This window comes from Sphaeramia orbicularis, chromosome 8 (genome assembly GCF_902148855.1).
Source record: "Sphaeramia orbicularis chromosome 8, fSphaOr1.1, whole genome shotgun sequence".
Classification (NCBI taxonomy): Eukaryota; Metazoa; Chordata; class Actinopteri; order Kurtiformes; family Apogonidae; genus Sphaeramia; species Sphaeramia orbicularis.
The window spans coordinates 30,103,187-30,130,097 of record NC_043964.1 but is presented as its reverse complement, the minus strand read 5'-3'; the positions used below and the strand labels follow the sequence as shown (position 1 = coordinate 30,130,097).

General features: G+C 37.4%; 1 protein-coding gene across 2 annotated transcripts in view; it reads left to right on the top strand.

The window, feature by feature from the left end:
* Window positions 1–26,911, top strand: part of prkcab (protein kinase C, alpha, b) — a 179,167-nt gene that overhangs the window by 50,190 nt on the left and 102,066 nt on the right. For both annotated transcript variants that reach the window (XM_030141048.1, XM_030141049.1), the window contains exon 3: window positions 2,472–2,554. In XM_030141048.1, coding sequence (XP_029996908.1) covers window positions 2,472–2,554 — 83 coding nt within the window. The remainder of the gene's footprint in view (window positions 1–2,471; window positions 2,555–26,911) is intronic.

Below are 26,911 nucleotides of genomic sequence, written 5' to 3'. Positions count from 1 at the left end.
GTGCTTCAGTTTCAACTTCACAGTTTGTCATGACTTTTATGGATTGTGATTGTCTCTCTCTACTCACCATATACTTTTATTAGCAATTTTTATTTTTTTTATTTTTATCAATTACTAGAAATTTCAGGCGACCCCATTTGAATTCCAGGCAACCCCACGTGGGGTCCTTACCCCAACGTTGAAAAACACTGGATTAACCTATCAGTGCATGTCTTTGGATGGTCCCACCCCCATCGACTGGTGTTGGAATAGAACCGAGGACCTTCTTGCTCTTAGGCACAAGTGCAATCTACTATAAAATATGGAAGAAAAAAATCTTAATATGTACAAAATTACACAGTATGCTGATGATGATCTGTCTATCTGTCTGTCTGTCTGCTTGTCTGTCTGTCTGTCTGTCTGCTTGTCTGTCTGTCTGTCTGTCTGTCTGCTTGTCTGTCTGTCCTTCTGTCTAATTAACTGACCATCAGGGTCCATGTATCAGTGCAGTCCAGTCTCTTGCACAGACAGTCACACCCCTGCTGTTTCCTGGACTTGTCCATAAACTCCTTTCACTTGTTTAACCAATGCCTGTCAGATTGTCTGGCAACTATGTCTTAGTTGGCAGAGTTATAGACAAAACCACACAAATACGAAGGTGGGAGAGCACAAAAGTGCACATGAATAACCAGGCAGCTTGACAATGAACGAAGTAGACAGATTGTGTCACAATGAAAAAAGTAGAAAGAAGGAGGAATTTCAAATAATGACAAAATGGAAGAATACAGTTAGGAGCCCAGAGTGAGAGTCAGAGAAAGAGTCAGCTTGTGTTCTTGCTGTCACAGATGTCCACGTTTTGCTTTCCCCTCCAGATCAGGGGCGACATCCAAATGTAAATGCCACTGTCGCTGACGTGCGAGCGCCGTGAGGTGTCATGTCAGTCGTGTCACGCAGTGTGACACTCGGGTGAGGCAGATCCCAGTTCAGTGGGAGACAATGATGCAATCACCATCGATCCAAAAGGTTGTAAAGAGCCGACAGCTTTAGAACACACATGAAATGAATAATCATGTGGGGTATTAGTGGGGGTGTGTGCATGGATTTGTGTATTTATATGCTTATGATTTTGGATATATTTGGATATTGGATATATTTGTCTTCTGTTTTTATGTTTTAAGAGACATGATTTAGACATTGAATATGCTTCCTTTTCTCCACAACACGATGAGACAGATTGCTTACTAGGGGTGTAAAAAAAAATACTGGTTCCCCAATATATCGCAATATTTCATTTCACGATACTGTATTGATATTAAAAAGTACTGGTATTTATTCAAATGCAGACATTCATTTTTCTTTTTTGGTTTTCTTTTTTGTTTATATTTTTTGGGAATCCTGCAAGCTCTTTTTTATATATTCACATGAGTATTTTGCTCTGTTGGTTGTACACTAAAAAGTAGTATTGTGATATTCCATGGCATGCATATAGTTTTTTTTTTTGATTAACTGTTTTATTAAATAATGGTTATTTCATCCTAAAAGCACTTTTTACCATCTGAAAGAGGCAGATGTTAGTTCCTTTGTTGGGACTGCACAAATATAATGTTATAATGTTGGATGATTCAGGGACTGTCCACCGGTGTATTAGGCAGCGAGCTGTGCACCTGTGATTTGCACAGTTAATTTTTACCAAAAAAATGGTGCACAGCTTGCTCAAAGCTGTGCTAATTATCAATATATTGGTATCTTACCTTGTCACGGGTATTACCGTGTTGAAATGCAAGCAGTTGGACTTTTGGAGTGTTTCTCAACAGGGGCGGTACCCTATGTAAAGACCATGTGTAAGACCCCCCACCCTGGTCCGAAATTTTTTGGGACGAGAGGGAGCATTACTTTTGTATTTTATTATATTACACACCTTGTATTTTTTTTACACACCCTGTTCCTCCATTTCTGCCTAATACACTGCTGTCCACTGTACATGTTTTCACAACTAATATAATATGAACATTTGAGCAGGATCTTAAACTGTAATGTCTGTAAAACATATTTTTCTTTCTTTCTTTCTTTCTTTCTTTCTTTCTTTCTTTCTTTCCTTCTTTCTTTCTTTCTTTGGGTGTTATTTGTACTGGTAAAGCCGGATGTTAAAACTTTATTTATCAAAATCCTGCCCTTTAAGTTTTTACAGAGGAAAGTTTTGTGATATCGCATCAGATCCTGTTATGATCAAATATAAATGTGTTTAGTATTTGTGCATATTTCTGATGTAATTTCATTTTTCCTGGTGATAAACTTTAAAAAAAAAAAAAAAAAAAACGGAAAAGAAAACAAAAAAACATCACCTTGTTAACAGTATCATGGTATATCGCATCTTGATCCTAGTATTGGGTTATGTATCTTATCACCAGATTCTTGTTAATGCACACCCCTACAGCTTACACTGATCTGAACAGTGAAATAAATCTCTGCCCTCTTTCTCTCTCTACTTTTAGTGTGCTGTTTTGTGGTTCACAAACGGTGCCATGAGTTTGTCAGCTTCTCCTGTCCTGGAGCCGACAAGGGCCCTGACACAGACGTAAGTGCTTAATACTTTCTATATGCTTTTTTTTTCTCACTTTGTACCATTCAGCTTTTTCCTCTAAATACCCAGATACGCGATAGTATCTACAGTATGTCACACTTTATACCAATCTTTATACCATCAAAAATATGTTGCCTAAAATCTGGAGTATTACATAACCAGGTCTTATATACTATATTCTTTGCTATCTTACTGTAAATTCAGTCTTTGCAAGGGATTTTAGGTAAATAGTTTCTTTCCTCATAACCATTATATGATTGACAAAATGTTATTCTATGTGCACTAAAACATGATGGCTCTCTCCTTTATAGACATTAGAGAACATCCATTCACACTATTTACAAGTTCAATATTGAAGAGTCAGGCTCATGTACTTTACTTTAAGTTTATGTTGAGAGACACTAGTTTATGTTAGCAAAATGTGTTTATAAGCTAATGCTACACAGTATGTCAGCTGAAAAGAAACACAAAAGAGGCACAGAGGAATTCAGGTGTACAAGGATTCACACAGAAAAAAACAACCTGAGTGCTCTACATAGGAGTCAGTGTGGCAGCTATCATGGATGTAGGCAAGTAAGATGACTGGACTGAATTTGCGATTTATGTATTTTATTCTGGGACAGTACACAATAAAAGATGAACCTCAAAACCAGGAAACATGCTTATGCCAGGTCTCAACTAAACTGCGAATTTCCTCCTGCAGTCTCTAGATAGGCTGATGTTATACGTAGCTGTGTTACAAAATCTTACATACAGAGTCTTAAAGGGGTCATATTTTGCTAAACCCACTTATATTAGTCTTTGGCACATTTATTTGTGTATTTAGGGACCCTAATAGTTAAAAAAGTTTGAATTTGAACCCTCCTGGCGCTGCAAAGCTATCTTTATATTAATTTTGGCAAAAATCAAGTGGATTTCTACAACCCGTTTTAATTCCTGCTTAATTTGTTACGTCTATAACTAGTTATGTCACGACATTTGCACATATAAGGTCAAGACTTCCAACGAATATTTCTCTGAGTATGACATTAATGTTTGTCTGCGGTAGCAGTTGTAGAAAAAAGGGAAAATATGTCCAAACTTCGAGTCAATTATGATAGAAAAATTCTGTGATGCACGCTGAGACAAAAGACGGAGTCACTGGATTCTGGAATCAGAAGATTTTACTTGCAAGGAGTCAAGTACGTACAGCGAGATGCAGCAGTTGACTGACTAACACCAGGAAGTCTAAGTTCTTATGAAAGAATATGGATGTTACAATGATTGGTCCAAGTGTCCAAACATAATGACGCTGATCCAGTTCACCATTGGCTTAGGTCGTCAAAACATCCATGACTTGTGGTCTGGACACCTGGTATTTACAGAGAATAGTCTAATATCACTGGTCTACAAGGAAAATGCTTCCAGAATAAAAGTAATGAAATTTTACCACATGAGAGTCACTGATAAAGAAAAATCAAGTAAAAAATGCTGGTTGGCTGAACTTTCCAAGATACAGCCTTGGGTCAAAATGTGAAATTCAAGAATTAACGAGAGAATGGGTTTGACTCAAAAGGAATATTTGTCTCAGAGCTACAAGATCTACTTCAAAACACTGTCTGCACATTAGAATACATTCACTTTACAGGTTCTATTTAGTGGAAGATTTATAAAACTATTATATAAATGTACATAAACCAATATATATGTGTAATAACACTTAATCATATACCTTGAAAACATCAGCAAACTGGCACTTTTGTCATTTATTTTCCAATTAATCTTATTAAAATACGTAACATTTAGCACATTTAATCTCTGAAGCAAATCATTTCTAAAAAAAATTGTAGACCAGTGTATCATATTTCTCTAACAGATTACCTAAAATGTTCAGTTGTTGGTTGTATTAACGAACACAAGAGCAGCACAATCAACAACCTGGAAGGGGTGGGGCCTGAAGTGGCTCACTTGCATTTAAAGGGCCAGCGCTCAAAATGACCTTTCTTGTGTCATTACTCAGAAATAGGGTTGAAGATGGACCTATGAAGTTGAATTAATGACGAATTCAGAGCCAAGCATAGCATTTATAGTTTATGTAGACCACAGGGAAATGTTTTAAAATGTATAATTATATTTAAAATAGCAAAATATCACTCCTTTAATGAGACTAAAGTCAATATTGTAGATTTTTCTATATCTCTGATATTTTGTTGAACCACCTTTAGCTTTGATTATTTCCTTCATTGTTCAGACACATAACGTTGCTGAACCCAGACCTGACCAACTGAAGCAACAGCAGATTATAACATTGTCCCCACAGACTTGTACTGCAGGCGCTAGGCATGATGGGTAATCACTTCATCTGCCTTGCTTCATCACTTTGAAACAGGGTCAGTCTGGACTCATCAGACCTCATAACCTTTTCCAGTTGAAACACAGTCCAGTCTTTATTATACTCTCTACAAACTGATGGTTGTTTAATAAATGACAGTTAAAGAAAGTACAAACATATTAATCACTGCAGTAATTATCCAATGGAAGGATCTTATCTTTTTGGTCTGCTACATCCAGTTTGGGACTTTCTTTGGCTGTGTATGTACATTGTATATATATATATAAAACTACCCATCTCAGGTGAAACACTGTACTGTTGCTGCATCTGTTCACATCCACACATCAGGTGATGATACCATTGGCCCTCATTAGCCTCTGTTTCCCCCTATGCCCATGTGATGCTGTCGGGGCAGGACCGCGGTGGTTTAGTCAGTGTCGGAGTCTGACCTCCGCGGTCCCTTGGGATCAGTATCTCTGTTTTAGCGTATGTGCATTTATGCTGTAACAACCAACAACGATCCTTCTCAGTCTTCTTCTACCTTCAGCCAGGAATGGGATAATACTTGGTTTGATAAGATGTCACAACATGTGTTATTGAGCATTATTGTGTACGTAACTGCAAAAAGTCACTTATATATAGGTGCTGAGAGAAAATTAGAAAGTTGCAAACACAGATAAATAATTAGACAGTTGTGTTTTTGTGCTTCAGCTTCACTAGACTGAAAGACGTATTAATTAATGTTCCTTTGCGACGCCAATTAAGACCCACACCCACACTCATATTTTCTCATGTTTACATGTGCGACAACATCAAAATCTCTGTTTTTGATGACACCGTTACAAACTCGACTGTTTGTTCACAGCCGTCGTTAAGTTCTCCTCATTAAATGGCATCAGAAGTATAAACTGTGTCGACTTTTAAAAAGATAAAACCTCAGTACAGTTCAGAAAAGCTGTTGAAGCGCAGGCAATTAAGACTGTACTTTTGTTTCACACCTTGTGTTTTATAAAGTTTTGTCAAGGCGATCACTCTGTATTGGCTTCTCTTCATCTTGAATTCTTTTTTAAGACTCATTAGTCTTGTCTCGCGCTTTCCAACAGCCATTGTTCATTTTCTGTATCACTCCTGGCCTACCTCCTTGTTATTCAACCATGCATCTCCTCTGCTTTATCTCTCTTGGCAGCCTGTCTATCTTTTTACCTAACTATTCCTCTCTGTCTCTCTGTCGTTTTCTCTCTCTCTCTCACACACACACACAAACACCAACGCTGGCTTCAAGTGTCCATTGTGAATACTGGTCTGCCTGTTTTTGGGCCTATTATCTACCAACTGGCTCTGGCACACTGAATACGAAGCCCTTTGGGGGATTTAACCCCTTTGAATATCAAATAATGATACCGGGCTCGCTCATACACAGCCAGATCGGTTTTCATTAAAGACATTTACCCCTTTAATCTCATCACGTCTTCCCAGTTTTCTGAATTCTAAAAGTTTAGTTTCAGAAAAGTGAAGCTTAAAAACACATTGTGGTCAATTTGCAAGTGAAATTGAAATTCCAAACAAAGCTGCAGCTTAAGGATAAGTCAATATAGTAAATAATAAAATGTCAACTCACAGTTTTAAAAATGACAACCTTCACCAGTTGTAATAATGCTTTATTGTACATTACAGTTCAATATAATCTTTTCACTTTTCAGATTTATTTATCTGCAAAGTGTGAAATAGGAAATAATATGAGTTTGTACTGTAAAATTGTGAAATTGGTTCTAAGAGGTGAAAAAAAAGCATCATTATCTCTCAGTATATTGTAATTCTTGTGGCCGGAGAGGACACAAGACTTCTGGATCTCCTTCTTCCTTGTGTTTTCAGACGGTGATGCAGATGTTGTCTAATCACAGGTGGGAGTGGGGGGTTAAACACATGATGGACCGCTGGAGTTCTGTTCTTATCTCAAGAGGGGAGTTTGGAAAAGTCACTTCACTTTTTCCATAAATGCAAGAAACAACTGTTTACATTGAGTGTTTTGATTTGGACCAAGAAGAGAGAGGTGTAGGTATAGTTATTTGCATTAATTCACAGTTAAAGCTTGTGGAAGGAATAGAATTGAAGCCTGTGGCACTTTCTACAAGAAAGATCTGACAAAATGGGTTTTTTTGTAAGAAAATTAGGAATTTACAAGTACTCTGCAAAAATCAAAATCTTACCAAGTGTATTTTACTCATTTATAGTCAAAATATCACATCACACTTAAAATAAGACATAAACACCTAAAGAGTAATCTTTCTTTTTCTTTCTTTTTTTTTTTTTTGGTAAGAAATCTCACCAAGATAATTTTCACTTGTTCCATTGGCAGATTTTTTTTTTCTTAATTCAAGATCTTTTTTGATTAATTCAAGCTAAAAAAATCTACCAATGGAACACGTAAAAATTATCTTGGTAAGATTTCTTAAAATGTCATTTTCAAGATCTATTGTCTAAAAATAAGTTCTTATATCTCACTGAGAAGTTACTCTTTAGGTGATTATGTCTTATTTTAAGTGTGATGTTATATTTTGACTAGAAATGAGAAAAATACACTTGGTAAGATTTAGATTTTTTCCAGTGTAGAAAAACATGAGAGTCACATGGGAAGTCAAGAAAACATTGCACCTTCAAGCAGGCCCCAGCAACAATATACCACATGTTATGGTCCTGCTCCAAGCTTATCGCTTTCCGGAACTCTTTCTTTGATTTCATTTCCAGGGTATATGGGTGCTGTATTCAACCATCTCTCCTTTCTGCTATTTTTGGTCTCATTTCATGCACAGATGACTCAATCCCTCCAGCTAACTTACAAAAAGTTGTGGCCTTTTCATCTTTGCTAGCTAGGCGTACTATTCTTTTCAAATGGAAGGACTCCTCACCTCCAACACACAATCAATGGATCAGAGACATCAGGCTTAATATAAAGTTAGAAAAAATTAGGTACACCCTAAATAACTGTCAACAAATTTAACAAAATATGAGAGCCTGCATTACACTGTGTGAATATGTTACCTGACCTGGAACTGTAAATTCATTTTTGTTGTTTATATTGTGATTGACCTGTTTGTTTGTTACCTCCGCCAAGGAGGTTACGTTTTTGTCAGCATTGGTTTGTTTGTCTTTCTATTTGTCTCTCTGTTTGTGTGCAAGATGACTCAAAAAGTTATGGACAGATTTGGATGAAAATTTCAGGAAATGTTGATACTGGCACAAGGAACAAATGATTAAATTTTGGTGGTGATCGGGGGTGGGGGGGGGCACGGGGGCCCACTGATCTGCCATGGCGGAGGTCTGCGCTCTCCGAGTGCTTCTAGTTTATGTATTTATTCATTTTCTTTCCTTAACCCTTTAGCACTAAACGTATCATATTTGATACATGAGTTTTGAAGTCCTCTAAACGATCAGTGTGATTGTCTTTGTTGAAAAACCTGATGTATACAATTAGATACATGCAATACACAGATAATCCACCAGGAGGGAGGAACTTATTCACCAGAGGCCTTTCCAGTGACACTACAAGATTGTCATTAATGAGGTAGGAGGCAGAACTTTGCCAATTTTGAAAAGGAATTGCCAATTTGTTAGACATGTTTGCGTTATATTATGGTTTTTTTTGTTCAAAAATAATAATATTTGAGCATTGAGACCCAATGTATCAAATGTGATACAATATGATGACTGTCTTGTTATGCGTGTTTTGTTTGCATTGCCTTTTTTTTTTCTATGGGTTCTGTTTGTTTTTCATGTATCAATCAATCTTTGTATTATGAACACATTACTTGAAATTAAAAGTGTTATATTTGTTAAATGTTGAAAAGCTCTATAATTAAAGTAAAAAAAAAAACAAAAAAAAAACAACGACATTGCACCTTCATGAAAATTGAAAAAAAAAAAAAGCCTGTCATCACCAATACTAACATCAAGAGCATCACAAACTTAGTTATAACATTCTGACCACTATAACAGGGGGCGGCTGTGGCTCAGTTGGTTGAGCGGGTTGGCAGTTCGAATCCTGGCTCCAACTGTCCACATTTCGAAGCATCCTTGCGCAAGACACTGAACCCTAAATTCCCCCCAGTAGGGTCTGGATGTGCCTTGCAGGGCAGCAGCCACCTACTGGTGTATGAGTGTGTACATGAATGGGTGAAAGTGAGGCGTTGTAAAGACTTTTGGCACCATGAAGGTGTATAAAATGCACTATATAAGTTCCGTCCATTTACCATTAACAGGCAAAGTGGAATTAATTTTGATGATCTCATTACAATGGGACCTCAGTGGGTGGGATATATTAGGGAGTAAGTGAACATTTAGACCTCGAAGTTGATGTGTTACAAACAGGAAAATGTGTCGGGATCTGAGCAACTTTGACAAAGGGTGAAATAGTGGTGGTCAAATCACTTGGTCAGAGCATCTGCAGATCTTGTTGTTTATTTCCCAGTGTAAAGTGGTTAGTACAACTGCAACTCAGCCACATGAGCATCTGTGGGAGCAGAACATTATTACCACCAGTCTAATATTGTGTAAAAAAAACTTTTTCTACAACAGCTTCTGTAGAAAAATACAATCAAATGTGTACAGTGAAATGAAAACACAAGCCTTGGTTCAGACTTTTAGATACAGACAAAAATAGTAAAGGTTAGAAAAGCAGAAATATAGTAGCTACTGTCTGCCATTCAACTCACAGACCCACATTTTAATTTTCAATGATTCTAATTCTAGCAGAAATGTGCTCTTGCTTTTCTTTTCGGTCTGAACTTTTCATTGTTTCTATTTGTACAACGATGACTCACCAACACCTATCAATCATCCCTCCCTCCCTCCCTCTCACTCACATCACTCCATCTACACCACACCATGGCTAGCCCCTCGGCCTCTGAGTCAGCGCTGTGTCATGACTCCCTGAATCTGGCTTGAGGCTTGTTCACACACACACGCACACACACATATACACACACACACACACATATATATATACATACACACTGTGGGTGCGAGTGACCCTTGTGCCGACCCCTGTGCGTGGATGGCGTCATCTGTCCGGCAGAGGCTTTGATCCACTCAAAGAATGACACAGAAGAAACAGAGAGATGTTCACATTAGCATCTGAGTGAAAAGTGTTCTGTCTCTCTCCCCCTTTCTATTTTTCATTCACCACATTGTGAAGCGTAGGTGGTAAATGGTGCTGTATTATCAGTCAAGGATCACTTTGGAACCAGTGAATGAAGGTGACTCATCCATAGAGAAAAAAATATGGATCTCACAACCAGATTACATGCACATAATACACCTAACTGTCTGACCAGATCAAGTCCCTTTAAATTTTTCATTCTTTTTTGATTTATTTTGTTTTTGTGGTGTTACTTTATTTCAGCGGTGGGTCGTTGTGACAGGGCAGATTTGCTTTACAGGGGTGTATCGCTGTTATTCTCCCTGACAAATCCTCTTTCCAACCATCTGGTTTTTTGCCCTGTTCATTACCAACGCTACTGCAGAGCATTTGTAAGCGTGTCATGTATTTTAAATGGATTTTTTTTTTTATCCTGCTCCAGGTGCTTGAAATGTCATATTTTGTTGATGTCTAATATCATTGATACATTTTCACAGGATATGACAAAGTTTTATTGTCAATGTTTTACAAAGAAAATGACTGAGTTGTGTTAAAATGGGAAGTTTATTTGGTGTTGAATAGAACCCAATAAAGTACAACATAGTTGAAGGATAAGACAAATGTATACAGGGTGGGGAAGCAAAATTTACAATGAACATTTAGTTGTTTTTTCTCAGCAGGCACTACGTCAGTTGTTTTGAAACCAAACATATATTTATGTCATAATCATACCTAACACTATTATCCATACCTTTTCAGAAACTTTTGCCCATATGAGTAATCAGGAAAGCAAACGTCAAAGAGTGTGTGATTTGCTGAATGCACTCGTCACACCAAAGGAGATTTCAAAAATAGTTGGAGTGTCCATAAAGACTGTTTATAATGTAAAGAAGAGAATGACTATGAGCAAAACTATTACGAGAAAGTCTGGAAGATACTATTAAAGAAGAATGGGAGAAGTTGTCACCCGAATATTTGAGGAACACTTGCGCAAGTTTCAGGAAGCGTGTGAAGGCAGTTATTGAGAAAGAAGGAGGACACATAGAATAAAAACATTTTCTATTATGTCAATTTTCTTGTGGCAAATAAATTCTCATGACTTTCAATAAACTAATTGGTCATACACTGTCTGTCAATCCCTGCCTCAAAATATTGTAAATTTTGCTTCCCCACCCTGTATATACATATGTTTTTTTTTTTTTAATAAATAAAGGTAATTCAGAGCAGTGGTTCTCAACCGGTCTGGCTTCAGGACCCACTATCACCCCTTAATGACAAGCTACAACCCAAATTGATAACAGTTAATCTTCTCAAATATATTTAATAAAAAGAACCTGAGATAATACAGACTGTCACAATATGCCAACACAGAACACAAGTTTAATGATAAACCAAACTGACCAGCAGGTGGTGATGCTAAATATGGAAATATTCCTTTTAACACTAAATTAGGTACATTTAACAAAAACCAAAAATATACACTCAGTTAAAAATTAAAAGTGCAATCAGTCACTTTTACTTTCTTTACATTCTTGGTAAATTCCACTGACATTTTCAGTTGAATAACCTCTCAGCTGGCATGTCTGTTTCTGCACATGAAATCTGACACCATAGCAATGTGGCCCTATTCTTAATCTCTTGCTAGGTAACCCACTTCAGTGATGATTCTATGATTCTGGGCATAGCAACATGATTGGCCATTGGGAAGCCACTGTATTCCAGAATTACTAATATCTCCCAAAATATTAGTCCTATCAACTTGCCCTTTTCACTAGTCCCTTCCTTGACCAAAAATACAAAAATTTACCAAACTGCAGCAGTCGGTGCTTTCTGAATTTTGTGTGATGCCCGAGACACACAGACAAAGTCCACTTCCCTTTAATAATATATGGATAATAGTAGTAGTAGGGCGAAGTCAAGGGAAAGTTAACATCTGGTCAAAAAAAATTAAAACCAAACTTACACCAAACTTATATTTTTGGGTAGGTAATTACTTATACTTTCGGGAAAATGTATTTTGAAATGAGAAAAAAATTAGTGAAAAAAAAAATTTGAGGAGTTTTATGAGTGTGAATGTTTGGAAAGTGGCAAAGCTTTCTGCCATCATTCTGGGTTCATTTTATAAACTCTCATAAATAAACTAAATTTATTCCAAATACATTGATATGTGACTATTATGTTATTTGTCATATTCTAAACACACAGTTTAAAATTAATAAATGTAATTATCTATGCAAAATACATTTTAATATAATGTTATGTTATTTGTAAGTTGTATATATTGTTAAAAAAAAAAAAAGTATATGATATTGATAATTGAAATAAAAATTGTTCAATTTGATATTTACTATGTTTGTTGTCCATCTGTGATGCTGCCACTTGTCAAAACTCTTGCTATTTAGGTATGATCAAATATTTTTTTCCTCTAACCAATTATTAGGTTGTAAAATAGAGGGTTTAAGGTATACACTGAATACGTTTTAAGATAAAAATGTCATAGAAACTTCACTTTTGAGAACTTTGTAATTCTTGCAAAAAAATAGACATACATTTTTTGTCCATCCGTGACGCAGTAGTTTTTGATATTTTTCATTTAAAAATATTAGAAGCTAAATTCGGCCCTTTGAGTATGTTTAAGATGGAATTTAGACCTTTCCAATTATGTGTAATATTTGTCTTAAATTTGTCTGGTTCAAAAGCTATGAATCAAAAAGTAGTGGGCTGTCCATCTGTGACGCCCTTGACCTCGCCCAGTAGTAGTAGTTTTTTCTCCTTATGATTAGAATTTCTGTGAGTCTAAATCCAACATTTTCTATCTGACATAAATATATTTATTGTCACACATAGTTTCAAAAAAATCAAATGCGTGTAGATGTTTTCACTTAATCTGCCCTTTACATTTTGAACCACACTGACATACTCATGCAGGTAAGCCTCTTCTAATCTAATCATTAAGTATCTATATAAACTAATGTAAACGCCCTCTGTCCTCTGCTCCTCATTACAGCAGCCGTCAGCGTTCAGGCCTGTTGACACTATGACTCTGGCGAACGCTGCTGTTTTTACTGCGATGATGAGCTGAGTGAGTGTCATTATTAGTCACTAGCTTCAGTGAAAATGAGATGGAGAAAACAGCGAGCTGCGTCAATATCCCTCAAGTTGATATAAAACATTAGAGCTAAATTCAATTTGAGATGAATGTGATTTCATGCTCTCAAATTAATCAAAGTTTGTTGAAATGTATCTGTTTGAACTCACTAGCTGACATAAGAATCTATACAGCCCAGACATGCCAGTAGGAGGGATAAATAACCTCCGAGTGGGTCACGAGGATTAGTAATTAACCCTCAGAGACCTGAATAGTCTCCTGTGAGCAAAAGCATCTACTGATCTAAAATGTTTAATTACTTTTGAATCACTAAACTTGTCAATAGATGTAAATAATGCAGTTTTTAGATTTTCACTGACATCAGATTTGACCCATTTGCATGTTCAGAGGCTCCATAGTCAATGTGGAGACGATATCATTGATTCACCAGTAAAACAAATACTGACAAATAACCGTGGTTGCAGAAACTTGTTTTTATGGTTAGTTAATTGTATAATTTATTGAGGAAGTTGCTTTTTCGATAATATTTCAAGAACCTTTGACTTAACTCAGCTGTTATGAACATCTATATGGTTGGTTAATTATAGGAAAATGCTTACTTTTTGCCCAAAAAAATGCATAGAATAAAATGATAAATGGTGATTAAAGGTGGGGTATGAGATCTTAGAAAAAGGGTTCGAGCAAGCTACATTTTGAAAATACTCAATTCAAAAGTTCAAACCCTTTTCTTCAGACAACCCCCCCCAAAGCCACGCCTCCAGAGTAATGGCACGCGCAATGCTTGTTCTCGAGGGTTCACGAGCGCTGCACAGCAACAATCCACCCGGCTTCGGCTCCGGCCCCAGCCCCGATCCATGCATACCTCATTCAGTCTCCTCCAACACCCCCGCTCCTACAGAACACCCCAATTCTTACCTGTCTAACTAGGGGTGTGTATTGGCAAGAATCTGGCAATATGATACAAGTCACAATACTAGGATCACGATATGATATATCACAATATATTATGATACAGTTAAAAAGGCGATTTTTTGTTTGTTTTTATTATTATTTTTATTTTTATTATTTCCTGGAAGAATTGAATTACACCAGAAATATGCACAAATACTAAACACATTTTTGTTTGATCAGAACAGGATCTAATGCTATATCACAAAATTTTCCTGTGTTCAAACTGAAATTATTTACATTTACATTTATGCATTTGGCAGACTTACAGGGGAAAAACCAATCAAATCAAACAATCAATCAAATTTTATTTATATAGCGCCAAATCATAACAAAAGTTATCTCATGACACTTTACATGTAGAGTTGGTCAAAACCAGACTCTAAGCCAATTCACAGAATCCCAACAGAAATTATGTTTTACAGACATTACAGTTTATCCTGTTAAATGTTCATATTCTGTTAGTTCATAACTAACATCATAATATTATTTTTGTGCAATCCCAACAAAGGAACTAAAATCTGCCTCTCTCAGACAGTAAAAAGTGCTTTTAGGATGCTTCAAATAACCATTATTTAATAAAAGAGTGTTAAATAATAAGAAATAAGATATAAACAACAAAGAAAAACAAAAAACAAAAATGAACCTCCACCATATCTGCATTTGAATAAATACCTAAAAATATCGATACAGTACTTTTTAATATTGATACAGTATTGTGAAATGAAATATCGCAATATATTGCAGAACCGATATTTTCTAACACCCTTATATCTAACTAACGTTACATTTCCTAGTGATTTATGTTAGTGACAAAACAGTTTGCTGGTGAACTTTCCATCCTAATATTGCAAATATAGCCAATCTCTGGCTCTGGCTTCGTTTCCTGAACAAGTGCTCCAAGCCTCTGAGAACGCACGATTCATGCATGAAGAGGGGTACGTGCAGAGGGGGAGGGGGGAGGGACAAATGGCAGTTGAGTTTGATAGATGTATCACCATTCAATCATTTGACTGGGCGTTCAAAATGATTGGATGGTGTTTTTTCAGTCCTTTCCGTTCCACAGGTGACTAAATTTGTTTTATTTTTGTGTTTGAGTGTTTAATTAATTGGTTGTAATCGGGGTATGAAGGGGATTTTAAGCAATATAGTAAAAAATGTTCCAGGAAAACATCTTGCACCCCACCTTTAAATGTGGAGAAACCTTGATTTAGAAGTCACCAGAAAATTAGTTCTAGGTCTTTAAGGGTTAATAATTCCAGATGAGTTTTTTTTTTTTTTTAATGGATCATGAAAAACACATGAAGTCCAATAGTTTTCGGTTCACTGTCTGTTAAATCTGAATGAGTTCATCTGTAATTCAGCTGCAGTTTGTCAGATTTACCAGAGGCACAGTTTGGGTCTTAGGAACGGGGGTGATCTGCTTTCACTAAATGACATTAGGAAGCACACCGGCTCTCCCAAAACTGAATTATAAGTGGTTGCCGATGAGTGTGTGTCTGTGTGTGACTTGAGCTAATTAACCAGCAGCACATATGGCTGTGTGGCGCTGAAAGGACAGCAGCTTTCTCTGTCACAGTGAGAAGACTACTATGTGGGAGAGTTATACAGAGGGGTGGACGCAAGATCCCAGACACTTGACTGTCCACTCTGTTTAGTACAAAAGCCCTGCAGTAGATAGTAATTTTATTATATTCTATTTTAAAGAAGTGTTTTTCGTATTTTGTGTGCATTTCACAACATATCGAGGCGTCTTTTGCTGAAACACGTGCATGTTTTTTCTATTTTAAACCCACTTCTTAGTGTCAGCTCACTTATTATTCAGGTTGGATGTGCAGCTGACCTTTGGGAGGGATCGTACCCACGCATATACAAATCTGACAGCAAAAGTACATGGCTGTCAAAGTATAAACAAAGTAATAAATATAAGAGTGACAACTGAATTAATTGGGATCAGCTGAAGGCAAGAGAAACAAGGTGAATGTTTGTTGAGCTTTTATGTAATGTGTTGCTTTTTATGTCGTTAACCAGGGTTATGTCACTGTATTTAAATATGACTAATTATGACTAATAACTAATAATTCATCCCAGCTCATTCTTTGCACATTTACGCCAAATATTTAGTGAGTGTGGATAACATGAATGCGAGCAAACAGCCAATCCCGGCATGTGAATTGTCATAGGTTGTGCTTAAAAAAACATATATAGCTGATGGTTTATTGCTTCCCACTCCGTCATCTGCCTACTGTCAACCTGTTTAGACAGAGACTGAGAGCATCACAACAATTCAGATGAAAACAGGCAAGTTTCTGCAGGTTTTCTGCATCACTTTAGCATATTTACAGGTGGCAAGCTGGAACACGGCAAATCCCTTGTTCCTGTCCTCTCTTAGCCCTTCTATTGGCAGCTGAGACAACTGAGTGTGACTTTGTTTTTGACCCAAAAAGGTTGCCATCACTGTCTCAATGCTTTTCATAGGAATCAGTGCAGAAACGTATCCTGTGTAACATTTGATGCACAGTGGGGAGAAAAGGTTTATGGACATCCCATGCATTTACATTAAGAATCATCCTTAAAGGGGTCATATTTTGCTAAACCCACTTTTATTAGTCTTTGGTACATTTATTTGTGTATTTGGACCCTAATAGTTCATAAAGTTTGAATTTGAACCCTCCAGGTGCTGCAAAGCTATCTTTATATTAATTTTGGCAAAAATCAAGTGGATTTCTACAACCGTTTTAATTCCTTCTTAATTTGTCTATAACTAGTTACGTCACATCATTTGCATATATGCACATGACATACGTTTCTCCAAGTACGCCATAATTGTTTGTCAGCAGCAGCGGTTGTAGTAAAAACTGAAAATATGTCCAAACTTTCGAGCCGATTGCCTAAAATGTTCAGTCGTTGGTTGTATTAATGAACACAAGTGGCTGAGCGGGACAGAACAGCACCTGGAGGGGGTGGGGCATTTGCACACCGCAAAAATCTAAATCTTACCAAGTGTATTTTTCTCATTTCTAGTCAAAATAGCTCATCACACTTAAAATAAGACATAATCATCACATTGTTCCATTGGCAGATTTTTTTTTGCTTAATTCAAGATTTTTTTCTGCTTAATTCAAGCAAAAAATCTGACTATGGATCAAGTAAAAATAATCTTGGTGAGGTTTCTTGAAATAAGATTTTCAAGATCTATTGTCTAAAAATAAGTTCTTATATCTCACTGAAAAGTTACTCTTTAGGTGATTATGTCTTATTTTAAGTGTGATGAGATATTTTATTGATGATATATTCCATTTTAAATATTCTAATAAGGTTTTTCCCAGGACAACCACAGATTCTTTCACGATTATCTCTGGACCTGCTGCGGTGGTCCGGCCTCTTCCCTGCCCTCATCATCACCACTCACTTATCCTCAACCGCCTCCATGTGTCTCCCCCTACTCCCCCCTTCTCCCCCTCTCCCCCAGTCCCTATCTCTATCGCTCTCTCTTTTTCCCCTTCTCTACTCTCTCTCTTTAACCCCAACTGGTCAAGGCAGACGGCCATCCTCCAGGAGTCTGGGTCTGCTCGAGGTTTCTGCTGTTAAAGGGAAGTTTTTCCTCGCCACTGTCACCAGTCACAAGTGTTTGCTCCTGGAGGATTCTGTTGGGTTTCTGTAGAATTGACTTAGAGTCTGGTTTTGACCAACTCTATATATAAAATGTCAAGAGATAACTTTCTTGTGATCTGGCGCTATATAAATAAAATTTGATTGATTGAGTGATTTAATTGGTTTTCCCCTGTAAGTCGCTTTGGAAAAAAGCGTCTGCCAAATGCGTAAACATAAACATAAACATTTTGACTAGAAATGAGAAAAATACACTTAGTAAGATTTAGATTTAAAGGGCCGCCACTCAAAACGACTTTTCTCGTGTCATTACTCAGAAATAGGGTTGAAAATGAGCCTGTTCAGTTTAATAAATGAAGAATTCAGACCCAAGCATAGCATTTACAGTTTATGTAGAGCACAGGGAAATGCTTTAAAATGCATAATTCCATTAAAAAAAAAAGCAAAATATCACTGCTTTAAGTCACTGGACTCTGCCCAGTATTGTGCCATTCCCCAAACCTGCATGCTCCCTCCTGCACATGCTCAGTTCTATCGAGGTCAAAACAGGATGTTTCAGCAAGATAATGAAACACATACAGGGCATGACATAGTGAAGCTATAAAGAATTTAGATTAGTTATTTTTTTCTTGCTAACATTAAACAAAAAAATAATTTGCATTTTTTGTGTCTGTCTGATACAGCCACACCCTTTAAAGCAACTATTTAAAGCTTTAAACTTTAAAGCTACTATTTCATGGTTAATTTTAAGCATATCCAAAACCTTTTTTCCACTACTTTATTTCATGTACGTATATTTTCACTTATTTCCTTCACTGAAATCTTTACACTTTTAACATAGCATCTACACTTCAGTTGCATACAGTATTTATTTATATTTTTTAAGTTCACAGTTATTTCAGTTATTTCCTACTGCATGCGTGTGTAGTAGCATTAGCTTTGGATGGTCTAGAATTCAGCAGACTTCATTTCAGCGGCGTCTTGCACTATTAGCGTGCCAGTCTCAAGCCATTACCCTCCTAACAGCTCAATTTTGACCTGCAGTAACAGCTGGGTGGGTGGGGTAGCTACCATGTCTGCTACAGCAGCTTACACGTCACATGTTAATGCTGAAACACAGAGTCAGTGTCAGCACATGTTGTAACCCAAGTGCAGGCAGAGGTGATGAATTAACCCCAAGTATACACAGTATGTAAGTCAGAGAGGTCAGTTTAAAAGACGGACATCTGCCCGTGCGTCATTAAAGCAGAGGAGGAGATCAGCCCTTAGATTACAGACATTATGATTATGTAACGCTGCTGCACTTAGGGGCAGTGGAGGGTGACATGAGGGCTCTCTACGGTCAAAAACTACAAATCTGTCTGACTTAAATAATAAGCGACACCACTTTAGGCGAACCACATGCCCCAATGAGATGCATATGTAGCCACCATTAAACTGATTGTAACTAAGTAGTCAGATGCTGTTATTAATAGTGCTGCTAAGTGTCAGGATGTGCTACATGTGTAGTATATTTGCTGTGGTGCATGATTGACGCTGAAAGAAAATACCAGGCATGTTAGTGTTGTTGTTAAGCACATACAGTTATATTTTATTAGGCTAATAATTATTATTATTATTTTTTTACCAGCTTGTCCCATCCACATTATGCAATTCTCTCACATCTTGAATTCTTTTTAGACGCCGTGCTATCAGAAATCAATGAAAATCTCAGATGTCTACGTGAACAGCTGGAAAATATGAGCAATTACATAAACCCCTGATTTAATTACAGATATCAAATTGCAATCTGCAGCGCTTGGTCCCATGCCTAGTTGCATAAGCCAGTGCTAGTTAGTTAATGAATTTTGGGGGGTTTATGACAATCTGGTTTCCTCCAGCTGAAATAATAGTAGGAAGGATTAGAATACGCATAATATGAGATGCTTGAACTCCCAGTGCTCATTTTAATAGGCACATCTGGATATTAAATGATAGAATGAACTTGTATGACGTAGTCCTGCATGTGTTTTTTCCTCTAGGTTTTGTGTAAGACTTGCACGTAAACAGACTATCCAGTGCCAGCCTATTACACAGGATACACGCTCTTACAGTAAATTCATCTGAAGACTCTTGTTATTGTCATCCCTGGCATGTTTACACACGTCTTCCTGCGCTTAAGTGTGAGTGCGCTGAGTTATAATACACTTGGTGTCAGACGGTCTCTTTTTAGTTCTGTTGATAGGGTGTGCAAATGAAAACATCACACGTTGCCTAAATGCTTACGTCTAAATGCCGGAGTGTGAAAAACACTGTTTGCGTGACCGTCCCCAGGCTGCACTGCGGAGAAGGAAAATACTCTGCTCACAGTCACACTCTGCCTCCCGTCGCCTTAGGTCTCGTTGTCCTCATTATTTGTCATCTAACTCTGCTCTGTTTGAAAATGGCCACCTTACCAAAACACACACAGTGGGACATCTGTACTGTAGCACAGCCACCAACTGACTCCTGCAGATGTCTGCCTCTGTTACAGCAGCGGCGGCCCTGCACAGCGGTGGGTGGGGCACTTTTGGAAAGGTCTGAATCAGTGGGCCAATAAACCAGCAATTTACCTCTCATCGCTGGCATTTCATCGGCTGACATGGGTTTATACATGAACACAGATGGGCAAAATGGGCAGCAAATAACTACTCTTTACTTTTGCTCTCCAGTCATTTAGCAATTGTGATTAAGAAATGAGTCTTTAAAATGTCAGAAAATGTGAAAAGTGGTAACATTATTTCATTGGGCTTTAAATAACATTTTAAAATTTATGTTCCAAATATTGAAAGAAAACAGAAAGAGGAGCAAATCCCTTCATTTAATAATTTGGTATCAGTAAATGTCTGACATTTAACATAATAAATGGCTTAATTTCTTTTTCTCTCAGTTGAACAATATATAATGTATTAACTTTATTGCTTTTTAAGTGCATGAGAAAATGCATAACAAAGACACATATCTGTGCTGATACATTTGTGTCATTTGACCTTAAACTTGAGATTAATTATGATCTTGAATCCTTTGCAGGTCATCAAATAGCTGTAGAACTGTGCATGTGATCAATGGGATTTGTTGCACACACCAAAGAAGTTTCTTTGTTTAGAGAGAACGCAGTAGTGTTTTAATTAACGTGGCGCTTTTTCATGATTTTCTGTTGATAGACGGTGTCATATGAGGTGTGAATGAGGTCGATCAGACAATGCAATAAAAATGTCAATGCATATTTTATAGTTGTTAAACTGGATGCCACTGCATGTTTGAACTGTGCATTTGCGTCATGTTGTATTTGAGGCTTCATGTTTACATTGAAGCCATCCTTTTACCTGGAGGATTTTTTTTTTTTTTTAATTTCTTTAACCCTGTAAAGCCTGAACCATTAAATCATTGACAGAAAATCCCAGTTCTTCGAAGCTGGAGCCTTTATTGGTCCTTCTGAACAACCCCCTTTTTTTTTTTTTTCAAATATCAATTTTCATGTAGAGTTTCACTTTTTATATCATGTTTGATACATCGGGTCTCAATGCTCAAATATTATTATTTTTGAACAAACGAAAACATAATTTAGCACAAACATGCCTAACAAATTGGTAATTCCTTTTCAAAATTGGCAAAGTTCTGCTTCCTTCCTCATTAATGACAGTCTTGTAGTGTCACTGGGAAGGCCTCTGGTGAACAATTCCTCCCCCCTGGTGGATTATCCATGTATTGCATGTATCTAATTGTAAACATCAGGTTTTTCAAGAACACAATATCACACTGATCATGTAAAGGACTTCAAAACTCATGTATCAAATGTGATACATTTGGCATTATACGGTTAAATCTACTAAATTCATCTAAAAAAAAACCCAAAAAATGAGAAATATGGCACTAACAGCTGCATGTAACAACACCAACTGTCTCCTCCACTCTCCTCTGTGTGCTTTGAAGAAAACATGTTTATTAGTCTGATTGCGTAATACCTCTGTGTGTTTGTGTGTTCATATCTACTGCATATTTGTGTGTGTTCCATAGCATGCATGATAAGTGGTTGTCTACTGATCTCCATTTTGTTTATTAACACAGTGGCTCATTAAAATCTGCTCAAAGGCTGACATTGACGGAAGCTTTTTGCTTAAATAAACCCCAAAGAGCTGGAGAGAAAAGTGAGCGCAGGAGGAAGAAAGGATCGCAAAGCAATTAGGAGGACAGAGGATATTTATTGAGAGTTTCAGCACACAGATGGGTCACATTTTTCCAGTGCTAATAATGTTAAGCAAATGTGGAAAAATTATGGCCATAGTAGAAAATGACATGATATCAGTGGACAGTGCAGTTATTAAAGCCACAGGCTCCTTTCAGCCCACACAGCCGGTATGTTACACACGGGAGTCTTGGTATCAAATCTACTTTAGGTTAAAGAGTCAAACAAATAATGAATAAATAATTCTTCAAGATAGTTGGTTCTTTTATTAGCCTGCAGTATTTGTAACCTAGCGTAACTAATGCATTTGTTACAGAATGGAATTAGGACTTGATCATCTTCTAGATAAACACAGATGCTATTATAGCTCAGATTCATTTATCTTGCTTATCAACATGCCAGTTATGACTAAGGTCCTTTAATTAGGTCATATATGGAGGAGGTTTCATTTTAATAAGAGGACATTGAAGTGTGTTGAAACCTGTTTGTCCTGACATTTTCACAACAGAAGAAAGCACATTCATGGCCAGACAATAACAAGAGCAGATATAAAGAGCCTGGTGCAAAGCGAATGTACGGCATCATTGCCAGCGATAGGTTGGGAATACAAGAGTGGGCACTGAACTCCCATCAAAGTTTTATTAAATTAAGTGGAATTTAGTGAGCAGAATCTTCCCCTGGGAAAAGGAGAGAGACGACGCACCTGAGGTCCTCATCTTTAAAAGAAACACAAAAAAGAAGGAGGAGGGAAAGTGAGTGGATAATGAGGACAGAAGGAGGGTGGGGGGTGTGAGAGTCCATCAGAGGTAAAGGAACATTAGGGAAAGTAAGTAGGAGGAAGCCTGCGGAAAATGGATGAGCAGTGAGAGGAAATTCAGCAGCGTCATTTCTCCTCGCATGAACAAAGTAGACCAACGATGATGGGAGCTTGAGGGCTTTTTCCCAGCAGGAACGGAGGCTAACAGAAGAGACAAGGGTGTTGTAATGTGCTGTGTGTGTCAGAAGGCCAATGCCTGCGATGACAAAGAGGAGGAGCATTAATCAGGGCGCAATGGAGAAGAAGTGTAATTAGTAAAGACTATGAAATGAGCCGTGCTGCTGTTACTGTTCATAGCCGGTCTTACAAACTTACACAGACATTCACAGACTTTTTAACCCTGTAAAGCCTGAACTAGTAAATAATTGACAGAAAGTTCCAGTGCTTTGAAACTGGAGCTTTTATTGGTCCTTCTGAACAACCAAAATTTTTTTCTGAAATATCAATTTCCATGTAAGAGTTTCAATTTTGTATCATATTTGATACATCGGGTCTCAATGCTCAAATTTTATTATTTTTGAACAAACAAAAACATAATATAACACAAACATGTCTAACAAATTGGTAATTCCCTTTCAAAATTGGCAAAGTTCTGCTTCCTTCCTCATTAATGACAATCTTGTAGTGTCACTGGAAAGGCCTCTAGTGAATGAATTCCTCCCCCTGGTGGATTATCTGTGTATTGCATGTATCTAATTGTAAACATCAGGTTTTTCAAGAAAAAATTTCACACTGATCATGTAGAGGACTTCAAAACTCATGTATCAAATATGATATGTTTGGCGTTACAGGGTTAAAGAGATGGTGATGGTGTATATCAATTGTGATTACGCTTGTGTGCATGTGCACGTGTGTGTCACAAGTTCAACTTCAAACTCTGCTTCCTGCTGGGTCGTATGGTGTTTATGTGTGTGTGTGGGCAATTTGCCCTTCTTTCTGCCAGTTTCATCTGTTCTCATTTGAGGAGCATTTGGAGAATTTGAACTGATCTCCTCATTTTTTTTTCTTTTCTGTCTTTGTCTGTAAATGCTTTGATCAGTTGCCATCTTGCAGAACAAAAATGCGGTGAGAAAATAGCTGGAACTTCTTTGCAACATTTACTGTATTTATAGATATTTGACTTAATTAGTGACTGTAGATTCCTTCAACTACACCTAGACAGTATGACTAAATGCGAGAATGAAGATAATTTAACTGTATAGAAGCTGAAAATGAAACAAAAGAGCAAAAAAGACGATCAATGATCAATGTTCAAAAAGAAAAATGCGAAAATACAACAGACAGAAGCAAGTGCTAATTTGCAAATATCTTAAAATCCTCTCCTTTTCCCAAATTTACCATCAGTATACCAAATTACAACTCATTTGAAGCCACTTTTATTTAACCCATAAAGATCCAGACATCTGCTGTCTACCTAAAGCATCTACTGAGCTAAACTGTTTCATACCTGTTGATTCACTAATCCTATCAATACATGTAAATAACTGGTGTAAAATGCAGTTTGTCATCTTTTCACGGTCATCAGATATGACCCATCTGGACGTTCAGAGGCTCCGTAGTTAAAACTGAGGCCGGCGGTAGGCGTGGGCAGGGGTGGGCTCAGCCCACCCAAATGTCCATCTTGCCCACCCGATCGAAAGTTAAGGGAAGACCTTTATCCAATAGAAAAATATTACAGACTACACTGCCATTGGGTCTTATTTGTGGTTGGATGGGCAGCCTACAGCCCACCCTATTCCGTCACTGATTGGTTGTCATCTAAGTGCTTCATTCGCTCATACCGCAGCTCACTGTCTGTCGTCTATTTCTGAGCTGCGAGGACATAACCGACCCTCCCCTATCGAGGTCACTGCTGCACCTGTTGAGGTCACTGCTGCACCTATTGAGGTCATTGCTGCACCTGTCGAGGTCATTGCTGCACCTGTTGAGGTCATTGCTGCACCTGTCAAGGTCACTGCTGCAACTGTTGAGGTCATTGCTGCACCTGTCGAGGTCACTGCTGCACCTGTCGAGGTCATTGCTGCACCTGTCGAGGTCATTGCTGCACCTATTGAGGTCACTGCTGCACCTATCGAGGGGTCACTGCTGAACCTGTTGAGGTCATTGCTGCACCTGTCGAGGTCACTGCTGCACCTGTCGAGGTCACTGCTGCACCTGTCGAGGTCATTGCTGCACCTGTTGAGGTCACTGCTGCACCTGTTGGGGTTTCTGTTTAATATTGCGATTCTCTCTATTGGAGTTTGACTGTATCTGTGACTTTTTGACATGCTCTGTCTCTGGGCTCCTGCAGAGCAGCCAGCCCGGTGCGCATACACTGACTAAAGCAACACCAATAAAACACACACATGGGGTAACACAACGGCTGTAAAATACACACACACAGTCTCTCAATCATCACCCAAGGAAGGCACAAAAGTGGGCAACACTTTTTGCAAAAGTGAGGGGCAAACAATTTCTGTCACTAAATTATACTAATTATTACAATAATTTTGTCCTGTTGGTCTATATGTATATAGTTCTACTGCCATTTGAGTCTAAAGTCTAAAAGAAAGATTTGTTTTTTCTTTTTCATTTGTCACTGTTCAGATTGAATTTAAATAAGACTTTTTTGATTTGTGAAATATGAAAAAATATAATCTAGTTATTTTATTTTTACTTTTGGCCCAGTTTCAGTTGTTTATGCAGTTGTTCTGTTGTGCCACTTTTCAGTCTGAGTTTGAACTAGAGTAGACTGCCTTCTTTTGGTATAAATTCTGGCTACAGTGAGAATAATTTATTTTATTAGTATTTAGTATTCATTCTTTAATTTTTCAAGCTCATTCAATGAAAAGAAATATGCATGAAGGACTTTTAAAATAATTTGTATTTTACATTAAAGAGTAAATGAACACGTAGGAGCTGCTTTAATAAAGTGATTCTTATTTTTAAATAAACCCCAAAAGCCACATCTTTTCAGTACCTTTTCAGTGCCGCCACTTCAAATTGTCAGCCTTCAGGACACTATTCAGCTTTGCTATCATCTGTACACACCAACCAAGTTGCCCACCTGTTATTTCAACCAGCTCACCCTAATAGAAGTGGCCCTGGTTAAAACTCGGTCATCTTCAACAACATTGATTTACCAGTAAAACCTATGGAGTTGGATCAATGACAGTGAAATTTAACGAGTGATTTCACTGAAAAAGTGACTTTTTCTTCAATTTTCTCTGTTTATGATATAATAACCATCAACTGTACTCTGAGCTTTTATGAACATCTATATAATCAATATGGAAAATACCTGATTTTCACTGAAAAAACACAAAAAACAAAAGATAATATCACAATAAATGGTGATAAATCACTTAAGGAAGGTTAAATATGGAGAAAAAATCATTTGGGAAGTGACAGAAAAGTAACTCTGGGTCCTTATGGGTTAACACAGCACTAAAACACTGTGACTGATTATGTGAAACTGATACTGGAGGGAATGTAGCATTTATAGGCAGCTACGTTGACAGTGAGACCCACTGAGCTGTCATGATGAAGCTGGAGACGCACCTCGAAATTAACGGTCGATTTACTTGTAGATCTACGTGCACCGTCTGTGGTAATGACTTTAATGGGCAGAAATCAGAGGGAAATCTGAGACAAACTGCTGCTTCTTCATATTTAAAGCTATAATACTATGTAATATCAATGATTTTCTGACTAAAGATGCACAATTCCCGACTTCAGGTGTAAGCACATCATGAAAAACTGTTGGTTTCATAACATTTAGACAACCTCTGTGATGATCTTTAACATCCGATCATAAATTACAACACCTGACAGCTCTACAGTCTGTCATGTACTGAACCAAGGCCCAAACAGACATGAGTTTTTATATCTCTTCCTCTTTATCATCAAAACCAAACTCTTAAACATGTCACTAATCTCATACGTCACCGTCGTAGCCACAGCAACATCATGGATCTGATAGGATTGACTCCTAGTGATACACGTAATCCAAGGTTAAGATAACTAGGTGAAGGTTAGCCGTTATGTTTCCATCACTTCCTACTTCCATGTCCAGTTCTGTTCATTCCTCTATGTTCATTCTGCTGCTGCACTTTGTCCATCAAGTCCATAAAACATATCCAGTTATCATTCTATCACTTTCATTATGATGATGAAAAGCAGAGGAAGGGGATGAAACTGATAAATAAAGTACATCTTAGTTGAAGTTTGGTGTGAG